Here is a 12,680-nt window from a genome sequence, read left to right as displayed (position 1 = left end):
TAGAAATACGTCATTCGATCCTGAAAGCAATCCTGGGACGTAGGTACTATTTTATTATTCCCAATTTTACCTATGAGGATGATATAATGTCCTTGCCCTTGAGACAGAAAGAAAAGCAAAAACAATCTCTCTCCTTATTGAATTTACATTCTAATGGAGGAGACAACATAAATACATACATAAATAGTTTCATTTAATATATATACAGAGCAGATGGAAGAGAAGGAAAGGGAAAGAGGAGATGGCCTGGTTAATTTTGCCCTTTAGCAGTAATGTGAAGAATGTATTTCATTGGACAAAGATTTGAGACAGTAGAACTAATTAAAAGGCAGTTGCTGCAGTTCAGGCGATTAAGGCCTGAGCTAGGGTGTTGACTACGTGAACAGTGGAATAGGAAGTGTTAGGAAGATAGAAGCAACAAGATTTCACAGTTTGTGGACAAGTGAAAGTGAGTGAAAGAATCAAGGATTCTTCCTGTTGTGAGTGGAAAGAATTTGGATTGAAGAGGAGCCATTGGAATTGTCCATTTAAGTCTTTGGTGACCTTTGAGAACATGGTTTCAATAAAGCAGTGTGGAATGAAGATCATAGTGCTCTGGATTAATGAGTGAGGAGACAGGAGCAGCATGATTTTTACCTAAATACACACTCTATCACCTCACTTTACCACTCCTTCATTAGTGAAAGAAAGGAAACTTATAGGATGGTAATTAGAGAAAGAATTGGAATTTATGAAGAATTTTTAATCCCTTCCCTTTCTGAACTTGTTTAAAACCATGGAGGGAAATTTCCCAGAGCGGGGAGAGGTCTATAGTAGAAAGGGGTGTCTAGGATCAGTGATCAAAAACAGGAAAGATGATTTTTCTTTTGAGACTGGAGAAGGATGACAACCTAGGTCCAGTATGTAACATGTTGAAATAAAAAAGATGAAGCTGAGAAAGTTCATTTGGAGAATCCTCAATATTTCTAGTAAAATACAATACAATGACCCTCTTCGATGGGGAGGGAGGCACAAGGTGTGGATGAGCCATAAAGGGAAATGATCATCACTTTAAGGTTTTAAGAATACTTTGTATATGATAATAACTAAAATTTTTATAGTACTTTAAGTACTTGAAGGGGACAACTATACTTGGGTTCAAATCTAGCCTCAGATACTTAATAGCTACGTGACTCTGGGAGGTCACATAATCTTTTTTACTTTAGTTTTCTCATCTGTAAAATGAGTTGGAAAAGGAAATGGCAAACTGTAATGTTCGGGCTAGCTTTCTGGAAGCCCTCTGGAAGGGCCTTGGTAGTCCTAGCAGGATAGTCATTATGAGAATGGACAAGAATAGAGTCCAAAGTCTTTATAGTCTGTTTCTGTCATAGTCTGACCCAGTCTCAGTCTGAGTCTGACTTTGTCCCCAGTTTTCTCAGCCCTTAAATACTCTATTACAGTATGCCGAGTATAAGCCAATTTAGAGTAATTATAGCATTATATCAAACTAGAGCGATTATATCATACTAGATATTTGTGAACTAGAGAACCATTATCTCATCAATTCCACTGAGTTAACACCTTGTTTCAAGTATACTTCTCCAGAGTTCCGGCCTTCTACAGCAAACCACTCCAGTATATCTTTGCCAAGAAAACCCCAAATGAGGTTCAGAAGAGTTGGACATAACTGAAAATGACTTAACAACAAGCTCTTGAAGAGGTCTCTACAAAAATTATCTCATTTTAGCTTCACAGTAACCCTGGCAGGTGGGTGCTGGTATATTTCCTGTTTTATAGATAGATAAACTGAGGCAGAGGATATGTGACTTGCCCAGAGTCACAGTTACGTAGTGACCGAGTCTGGATTTGAACTCAAGTCTTCTTGACTTTTTAATCCATCAGTCTGTCTACTATACCATTTTTCCTCTAACATGACTTCATTCTTGCATTTAATTTCCACTTATGAAGATCACAACCTCTCTGTGTTTTAGCAGTTTCATCAGCTGATGCTGACCCCCCCCCCAAAAAAAAAAAAAAATATATATATATATATATATATATATTTTCACAGCACAGCCTCAGAATCTCTCTTAAATTAGTTAGGCTGATCCTTAGATGACAGGTACTAAGTCCCATTGCCCAAACCTGTCCTTTCTAATTTGGCTGAACATGCCAGTTAGATTCTACTGTCACAGCCATTGAGATTGTAATATTATCTCTTTACCACCATGGTGTACTGGAATTAGTCTTTAGTGGGATGGATATGGGCAATAGCATAAGATATGGTATTGTAATTAAATGATTCCATTTGAGGTTTTCTTAGCAAAGATACTGGAGTAGTTTAGTAATTTACTATTTCCTTTTCTGGCTCATTTTACACATGAGGAACATGAGACAAACAGGGTTAAGTTCTTTGCCCAAGGTCACACAGCTAGTAAGTGTCTGATGCCAGAAACTCTTCCTTCTTAACTCCAGGCCTAGTATTCTATCTATTGTGCCACTTGACTTTTTATCTCTTTCTCTTATTACTAAAGTACATACATACATACCACACCACATTCATACACACACACTCTTCTTTTTCCCCTCTTTCTCTCTCAGACAAGTAAATTGCCTAAGATCATAAAAATAATAAGTTTTGGGGCTGGATTTGAACTTAGGTCTTCCTGATGTCACCCAGACAGAGACAGCTTCTAGCCTGTGGATAGCTGAACAAAGCAGATTAAAAACATCAGAGTCAGGAATCAAAGTGAAGTGTAATTTCCAAATGAAGGAATGGCTTATAAACTAGGACAGATACACTGGAGCTTGCCCCTAATGCGGAGATCTCAGTATATATACCAACTACTTCACAGTGAGCTATAGTCCTCACAGTGAAGAGTAACAGTAACAATGTGACAAATTTTATTCACAGAAGGGCTTCATGACCAGAAGCAAATATGAGATTTTGTTGCGACTAAGATTATCCAGAGAATGAGTGCAAAGGATTGTTTGTTATGCCAAGCTCTGGTCTCAGCTTGATTGCTGGGCCTTATCACTGGAAAACAAGGTGTCTTCTAATATGTTGATGTGTTGATACTGACTATAAGTCCATCACTCTATCCACTGTGTCACCCAGCTGCCTTCTTACAAAGATCTGTTTTTTCAGTTTTACATAGCATCTTTTGCTTTTATTTTGTATTTAAAGTATTTTATTCAGTTAATTTGTGTTTTTGTTAAAAAGTTGTTTTTAAAGTGCTTATAATGTTTAAATAGGGCAAAGGTTTTTGCAAAGGTTTTCCACAATCCTGCTGAAAATCTTAAGACTTACTTCTAGGTTTTACTCAGTGCTAGAAAATTTTGGAGTGAATTTTTGAAACTTCCACCATTACAAAATTAGTCAAGTTCTTAAAGACTATAAAACTGTGTATCTAGGTGGTTGAAGAAGAAAAATGCCAAATTTGTTTTTAGTAAGCTCATGGTTTCCAAGGTTTTCATTTCTAATAACGCCATATTTTATTTTTTTCTTTTTCTGCATATATTATACTGATTGCCTTATAAAATTATGTACCTTTTTATAAACTTAATTATGAAAATAACAGTACCAGAATACTTTCATTTGTTTGGAGTGGTGGTATTTTTAAAATGTTGTTTCTTTTTGCTCTTAAAAATTTTGCCCAGAATACAGCAATTTTCAACGTAATAACAGCTTACATGTATTATTTATGGCCACAAAGTGAGTCCTTTAGCATAGAAAGCAGTAATGATGGAAAAATGACTCCACTAACATCTTTCTATTCTGAATGAATAAAAAGATGAGTCTCTAAAAAGCTGTACAGACTTATTGTCAGTAAATATTTATTAAATGCCAGGTGTGTGTATATCAGGTACTATGATAGAAATACAATGAAAGGCAAAAGGCAGTCCCTGCTTTTAAAGAATTCACAATCTAAGGAGAGAAAACAATATTAAAAAAAAACCCTAAAAAGGGACTAAGGGGGGGGGGGGGCGGCGTTAGCTATGGCTTGTAAAGTCCTTCAGCTGGAATGGAGTTGATTTAAAGGTGGTATGAATAAGAGTTGAATTCATCTTGCAGAATGATTAGTTTTTTTAGTTAATGAAATCCATGAGATCCATCCGATTTGAAAAAGATCAAGAGGATTCTCTTGGTTCTCTACTTAAATGGTGGAGGATCAGGGTGAAGAGGCAGAGTTCTGCAATGTCCAACCTCCATCTCTCCAATCACAAGGAGTGAGGAGCCTTGCCAAAAGGTGCTGAGGAGGCATGAGTTTCAGAGTTGTGTTCCTCTTGAAGAATTATGAATTTCTAGAGATTATGAAATTCAGGAAATCAGCCAGGCAGGAATTTTCAAATCATTTAATTTTATTTTTAGAATAAAAATGCATGGAAGAATGGTTCCGGAAACAAATGCTTTCTCATCCTGTCTCCTCCCCATTCATATCCATTTTCTCAACACCTTAACAAATATTTCACCAGGCATATACCATGTGGTAGGTTTAGGTGCTGTGAGAGATTCTGAGTAGTATAATTCCTTACTTTTCACTTAAAGAGTTTCCAAACTACTTCAGTAAAGAACATGTACACACAAAAAGTTTTTTTAAAATAATAAATATAGAAAGTGGGGCAGATTATTAAATATTTTTTGCATTACAAAAAAACTTTGGATAGATGGTTGCAAGGTAATAGTGGAGGAAAACGTTAATGCCAACAACAGGAAATAGCTGCCCTTTCTATAACTCTTAATATGTCCCATGCTGGATGACTAAATACAATTTTCATTTAATTTGATCCTCATTTTTATAATTGAGGAAACTGAGGTATTCAGAGATTTAGCCATTTTCCCAGCATAGATGTCCAAAGCCATATTTTAACTTAGATCTTTCTTACTCCAGGCCCAGTCCTCTGTCTACTCTACCACCTAACTGGTGGTAGTTTGGGGCATTCTTTTGTTGTTGTTGAGCCATTTTTCACTTGTATTTTACTTCAGTTTTGAGGATTTTCTTAGCAAAAGTACTAGAATGGTGTGCCACTTCCTTTTCCAATTCCTTTTACAATGAAGAAATTGAGGTAGATAGGATTAAGTGGCTTGCTTAGGTTCAAGAAATTAGTGTTTGAGGACACATTTGAACTCAGAAAGATGAGTCTTCCTTATTCAGGGGTGGGTACTGTACTTTACCAGCTAGCTGCCTTATATTAGAGGACCTTGAATACCAAAATAGGGAGTTCCTCTAGGCAGTAATCTTGGAAAAAATGTGGCATGATAGAAAGTATGGGAAGGTTAAACTGATGGTATTGAATTACCATCCAATGGTAGATCGATGTAGGTTGCAGGATAGATGAGAGTGGGGAGATGTAAAAGATTGGAAGACCAGTTGGGATTCAGGCCTATTGCAGTAAGTCAGGAATGATGTAGTAAGGGTCTGAATTTAGGGTGGAAGCAATAGAATAAGAAAGGAAAGATGTGTGAGAATTTTCGAAAGAATAATCAGACTTACTCCTGCCAGAGAACGCTTCCTAAAGTTTTTCGGGGAAAAAAAAATTAATTAAAGATTGATGGTCAAAGGAAGAAGTATAAAATAGGGCATTGTTTAAAGGGAAGAGAGGTATAAAGTGGAGGGTTTGGGAATTTGTTTTGCTTTTGTTTTTGCTTTCTTTGTCTTATTAGTTATTATTTCTTTGTTTTAAGGTTTGAGGTACATAAGTTTAGGAGAAGAAGCCAGTGGAGCGATGGATCTTGAACAGATAATAGGCAAAATTGATATCCAAGAATAGGTGGGACAGTATTGGAATTTCTTTTATATTTATTGAGAAAGTTTATCAACACTTTTAGTTACCCTAACTTCTTTGTGGCACTGACATTTTAAAAACTTAAATCAATTGATATAGGCATGTTTTATAGCCAGAATAAGTGATTTCCAAATGAGTAAGCTTTTCTTGTTCATACTCTTCATATTCACACCTCTCTTCTCCCATAAAACAAACAGAAAACCTCAAGAGTTTGTAATGAGGACAATCATTTTAGGGATATGTAAGTGAATGAAGATTAATTATCTATTTTTCATTTAACAGGTACTTATCCTGGTGAAATGAATACCTCCTATTAGCTGCAGCTAGAAGATTTTGCTGGACCAGATCCAGAGGCCATGCTATGCTAAATACAGCTTTTTGTTTCTTTAAACAGGAGTTAATTTGTTAGTAGGTACTGAGAGTGGCCTGATGTTGCTGGACAGAAGTGGCCAAGGAAAGGTGTATCCACTTATTAACCGAAGGCGATTCCAACAGATGGACGTTCTTGAAGGCTTGAATGTTTTAGTGACAATATCTGGTAAAAATGTCATTTTTTTGTATCATTTATTTATCATGGTTCTTTTATAACAAAAATGCTTGAAGTTCTTAAATGCTGAAGAAAAATTGGATCTTGCCTTGTTTTGTAAAAGTTGGAGAAAATTCATACCAATTTAAAAGAAAATATATTAAAATTTAGGCATGCTTTCTTTTGTTGCAAATTAACAGTGTGAATTGTAGGAGTTTTATTTATGAAAAAGTAACTTTTCATTTTGGGAGGGACTTTACTTTGAGGAGAAGAATCCATTAGGTTCTTTTAAGTAAAAAAGTCTTTTTATATATAATTATTACAAATTTGGTTTTCTACTTTCCCAACTCCCAATTAGATTTTTGTTACTGTTGTTTTTATTTTAAAATAGATAACAAAGGAAATGAGAAGGGGGTGCCTTTGTAGCCAGAAGTTGGCACAATTATACTATAAAGTTGTAGCTGACATCCCAGCAAGAAAGGAGAAACTATAGAAAGTCTCTATCATACTCTAAAAATGTAGTTTGGATCTATTTGGGAAAATATAATATCAGAGTTAGAAAGGTCTATAGAGTCCATCTGTCCTAAGGAATAACAGCCCTATCCTCCAGAGCAGACTCTGTTGTCATCATTGTATTTTGACATAGTAAAATAATTGATGATATTTATGGCATTAAGTCATCAAGAAACAGTTAAATTTTGTTCAGCATATTCCATTTGCAAGGGCATGGAAATAAAATAATAATTATAAAAGTTTTGTCTTCTATAATGGTTAACACTTTTAACATTTTGACCATTAAATTTGTAAGTTTCCTGAAAAATCTACTAGCCTCATTCCTAATATTCATATTAAATGTATCTATACCACAACTACAGCAATTACTGGGGAAAAGTGCACGTGTGTGTGTGTGTGTATAAAATGTATCGTGTGATTTTTAACATAATCATTGTGACTGCTTGAAGAGTAGTCTTTAAAACCCTGCTTTTTTTATGAAGAAAATTCTAACTAAAGTTGTCAATATTATTTAAAGACAAATCAAATCTAGAGCACTGTTTATGTGATGTGTTTAATTTTACACATTTTAAGCAAATATATTATTAGCATATTATGGGTTCCTAAACATTTTAATAGATTTTATGCCCTTGAAAATTGTACTTTTCAATGAAAAAACAATTACTTGGTCTAATTAAATCCCAAATTAGGTGAAAATATAGCACGGCAATCACTTCACCAGAACAGTATTTTTGTAATTCAGTAGTAAAATGTTCCTTTTAAGGAGTTACCATCAAAAAATATTTACAACCTTTTAGAAATTGTTCCATACATGATGACATCCATACATTTTATACATAGATACGTACACATTCCCTGTATAATTTAATTCATTAGTATATATGCAAGTAGGCACACAAGCATCCATACTAATTAGCGTCAAGAACAACAGATGTTTGGACTTTTGATAGGGTAACAAATAGAATTTTGGTTCACTTAAATATCCTGCCTCTCTTTAAAAACTTTTATTTAGTTTCTTTTAATAAATTACCAAGGACTTACTAATTTAGCTTTTGAGTTTGACCTAGATTCCATTTCTCCTTACACCAGAAAATATGTAAGATTTGAGATCCTCATAAATCTATCCAATTAATTCCTTAGTGTGTTTATAGTTTGAAATTCACACAGATGGCTACAAGAAAATTTGTGGTCCCTAGATATTTAGCAAAGAGGAAACTTTTCTTAAAGGCAAACTTAAATATTTGTATTTAGGAAGAATAGATTTTGACTGTATTTGAAAGAGTCCTTGATGCTGTTTTCACAAAGTTAAAAGTTTTCATTTGTTCAGGAAATAAATATCTCTCTTCAGACATATATATATATATATAAAATGGTCTTTTTATTAGGGAAAAAATTAGTACATTTAAGGCCCATTTTTTAAAAAAAGAATAAATATATTTTTTTAGAATATGAAGTTCTAAGTTTTTTAGACATGTAAAAATCTGTTTTCTTATCTTCAAATACAGTTTGTACCAATAAATTAAATTCTGAAATAAACTTATTAGAAGCATGAAAACTAGTATTCAAATCGCTCCTTCAGGCGAATCTATATAGTTAACCAGTTTAAATTTTAAAAGTAATCATGAATTCATGTTCTGTTTTGTGTAGAAACCTAAGCACTCCTACTAGAAGGCAAGAACCAAGTCTTTTGACTTATTTTGTCTCTGTCTTAGTGTGCCTAGAACAATGTGTGCCTCTTATAAAAATAGGTTAATAGAGTTTGAAAAATGAGAATAGTTTAAAAAAAAAGATTTAGTCTCTGACTTACATGATAGTTCTAAGCATTTATCATATGCCTTTAGAGCCTAATTCAATATGGTAACATTGCATGCTGTATTGAGATATTTTTGTTGTTGTTGTTTGTTTTTTATTATAATTAGGTGTGAATTCAAGATTTTCTTCCTTTTGAGGTAGTACCAATGAGGATACCTGGGAAGGGATTGTTTTGTTTTTGTCTTAATTTTTGTTTTTTTAAATAGTAATATTGTTAAATTTCAGTCTTCATTTATGAAGACATAGCTTCTGTTCTTTCTGTAGAATCTATGGACAATTGATTATATATATGTCACCTTTGAATAGGGCAAAAATTAACATGGTTTTTAAAAAGAGCTTAAATATCTACTTATTGTCTAATTGTAAATGAGCAAGGTGAGCCTGAGATAGGTGAGGAGCCTTCTCCCAAATCACACATCTAACAGTTTTTGGCACTTTACTTATTGTTTTGGGAACAGTTTATGGTTTATTGGTCTCCCACATATGTGTGTCACTAGTAAGTGTTCTCTGCTTGACAATATTACTTGAAAATTTTTCCATAAACACCATGTTAATCTACTAATTTTTGGAGGATATTCAGATTTTAATCTGAACATTGGGTTGAAATAAAGATGTGTACATTTCTCTTCCACTGCCAAGGAAACTTTATTGATTTGTTTTTTAAAGATTCACCTGAGAGAAATAACACTAAGAAGCATTACTCAGCACTGAAGCACATTGTAGGTGATTTTGGGATACTGTGGAGACAACTATCAGAAAATATTAATAGTTTTCTCAAAGCTTAACATAAGATCCTTCTTAAGGATCAGCAATTTCCTGTGTGCCTCAACAGTGAAATAGTGTGAATATTTCATCTTCATCTTGAAGTTTTTCCTTTTAATTTATCAACTACAGACAGAATTTCATAATTGTGTTTTTTTTTTTTTTTAACTTGAATTTTTTGCTAGGTAAGAAAAATAAATTACGAGTCTACTACTTGTCTTGGCTAAGGAATAAAATACTTCATAATGATCCAGAAGTGGAGAAGAAACAGGGATGGACAACTGTAGGTGATTTGGAAGGATGTGTACACTATAAAGTTGGTAAGTTCTGGGAGGTGATTTTCCCGCATCTTTGCATATTTTCTACAGTTTTACTCATACCATTTGTATTGGTTTTTTACAAACTCTGCTCCATTTTCCTAGAAAATGTGTTTTTCAAGATAGAGTAATTCAAATTGCATTTCATTGCTTTGTAGCTTAGGTTTCATAGTGAAGGGACATTTTAATTTGTTGGAGCCAAACAAGGGCTAATTTTTGAATGTTAATTATTCTGATCTGTATATCTAGAATGCCCCTGGATCTTTCTCTTGGATCCAATCTTTTTTCTGTTTCCCAGATACCCATATTAACACTTTGCATCAGGATTGTCAGAATAGTCTTCAGGTCCTGAGCTTCTTTGGCTCTGTCTTGCACATAGTTGTTCTTTTCTTTCTTACTAATATATATCTTTTTCCTCTTGCAAGATTTTACTTAAGATCACTTTATCCTGTAAGCTTTAAAATGTAACTTAACTTTTTTTTTTCTAATTTATTTAATAGCCTTTAATTTACAGGTTATATGCATGGGTAACTTTACAGCATTAACAATTACCAAACCTCTTGTTCCAATTTTTCACCTCTTACCTCCCACCCCCTCCCCCAGATGGCAGGATGACCAGTAGATGTTAAATATATTAAAATATAAATTAGATACACAATAAGTATACATGACCAAACAGTTATTTTTCTGTACAAAAAGAATCAGACTCTGAAATATTGTACAATTAGCTTGTGAAGGAAATCAAAAATGCAGGTGGGCATAAATATAGGGATTGGAATTTCAATGTAATGGTTTTTAGTCATCTCCTAGAGTTCTTTCTCTGGGCGTAGCTGGTTCAGTTCATTACTGCTCCATTGGAAATGATTTGGTTGATCTCCTTGCTGAGGATGGCCAGGTCCATCAGAACTGGTCATCATATAGTATTGTTGTTGAAGTATATAATGACCTCCTGGTCCTGCTCATTTCACTCAGCATCAGTTCATGTAAGTCTCTCCAGGCCTTTCTGAAATCATCCTGTTGGTCGTTTCTTACAGAACAATGTAACTTAACTCTAAGGGAAAAAAAATCACACATACATATGTACTCTCATGTACATTGTTTTTTAAAGTAGACCCAGTCGGGGACTCTCTACTACAATGTTGACTTATGTTTACTTGGGCCTTTGGGAAACCAAAAAGTCTTGTTCGTTGCCCCTCAAGCCACATGTCTCAGAGGAAAGACTTAAACCCAAGGCTTGTAGTTTGAAGACCTGCTTTCTGTCCAGTATGAAACATTTCACACTTTCTAATAGTGGTAGTCCTAATCACAGTTGAAGAAGAAAGGGAAGAAAAGAAGAAACCATTAAAGTTTGCAGAGCATATATTAGCTCTTTTGAACTTCATTAACTCTCTGAAGTTTTATTCCCATCTTGCTGATGAGGAAACTGAAGCTACAAAGAATGAAATAATCTATCCAAGATTCTGTTAATGGCACAATTGGGCCTGTAATCCACATCTTCTGACTCTTAGCTCATTGTGTTTTGTCTCTACAATATAAGCTGTCCTAATCCTTAACTCCTGCTGTGTTTTACATAGTCTATGTTTATGCTCTATTAATTTACTCTTGAACTTTAAACTGCAGGAAAGCAGACATTTATCTTAGCTAAATAACTCATCTTGACTAGCATGTTGTTGTTCACTTGATTTTCAGTCGGGTCCAATTCCTCATGTACTTTAATTGGCAAATATAATGGAGTGGTTTGCCATTTCCTTTTCTAGCTCATTTTACAGATGGGGAACTGAGTATCTGAGGTCATATTTAAACTCTTCCCGACTTTAGACCCAACACTCTATTCACTAAAGTGCTACCTAGCTACCCTGATGTGTGCATTTTGCTCTGCAAATTTTTATTTGGACTTTATCTATGATTTCATTAATATAGAGAGCCCTCATCTCCCTCTGCTCAGCACTGCTCTGCAAAGTTAAGAGACATAGAAAGTTTTTAAGGCAATGAAATGTTAAATGATTTGCCTAGAATTCTGTGGCCAGTATGTGTAGAAGCAGTGTTTGACCACAGACTAATTCCAAAGTCAGCTTTCTCTATGATTTATTGTCCCTGCTTATTTCTCTTATAGTGGATATTTAATGTTTATTAAATTGTGCTTTTATGACTTTTCTTCCCTATGTCCCTTGTGTGTCCTTAGTCCTCCAGAACTGTATGCTTTAATATGTTTTTACTCATTTATATGATTGTAAAGTGCTTTTCAGAAATGTCCAAAGATGATCTTTTAAAGCAGAAATCAATATATTCCATCTCTCCCTTAATACAAATAAGAGAATGTTCAGTTGCTGAAATGTGCATCAGAGGTTTATCCTGTAGAGGGAGCTAGAAGCCTGATGTTTAAAAGGCACAAGTCTTTTGCTTTGTTTTGTGTGTGGTCTTGGGAGTGTTTTCTTGCAATATATGTATGGCATTTTCTCTTTAGCTCTGGCCTCTTCCTGATTAAAATAAATGTTTAAATGATGCCAGTTGGCATATTTTTATAAGGTGTATACTCAGATTACAGATAATCTCCCTTCCCGTAGCTATGATGAGCTAGTTAATAAATGTTTTGGGAAAATACTAGGAAAATGTCAAACTTAACCAGGCAGTGATTAAAAATGCAGTCTATCTAGGAGTAGCAGCTGCCTTAATGAAGCTACCTATTAACAGTACGTTCGCAGTTATTTAAAGGAGTTTAAGAAGGGATCTTTACCATTGTGAGTAAAAGTATACTTTTTCTATTTCACTGCTGCAGAACTTTAACAGATACTTAGTACTGTTAGATTTTAGGTCAGTATAGGGCAGACATTGTTTAATTTTTGACTTTGTACTGAGCACAATATTTTGCTACTTTGTTTAAAAGAACCAGGATGTTTAAATTTCAAGCTGGTGACAGTTTGAGGACTTCTCTGGGATCCTCCTTGTTTGATTATTGTTAACATTATAAAGAATGTTGTAGTGTA

The 12,680-nt window shown here is 34.2% G+C and overlaps 1 protein-coding gene across 10 annotated transcripts in view; it reads left to right on the top strand.

Moving 5' to 3' along the window:
* Positions 1–12,680, top strand: part of MAP4K4 (mitogen-activated protein kinase kinase kinase kinase 4) — a 218,117-nt gene that overhangs the window by 196,169 nt on the left and 9,268 nt on the right. For all 10 annotated transcript variants that reach the window (XM_023500436.2, XM_031958814.1, XM_023500435.2 and 7 more), the window contains 2 exons: positions 6,161–6,304; positions 9,565–9,699. In XM_023500436.2, coding sequence (XP_023356204.1) covers positions 6,161–6,304; positions 9,565–9,699 — 279 coding nt within the window. The remainder of the gene's footprint in view (positions 1–6,160; positions 6,305–9,564; positions 9,700–12,680) is intronic.

The sequence above is a fragment of the Sarcophilus harrisii genome, chromosome 3 (genome assembly GCF_902635505.1).
Source record: "Sarcophilus harrisii chromosome 3, mSarHar1.11, whole genome shotgun sequence".
NCBI classification, from domain to species: Eukaryota; Metazoa; Chordata; class Mammalia; order Dasyuromorphia; family Dasyuridae; genus Sarcophilus; species Sarcophilus harrisii.
Note: the sequence above shows the minus strand (reverse complement) of the source record. Positions and strands in the feature narration are given on the sequence as shown.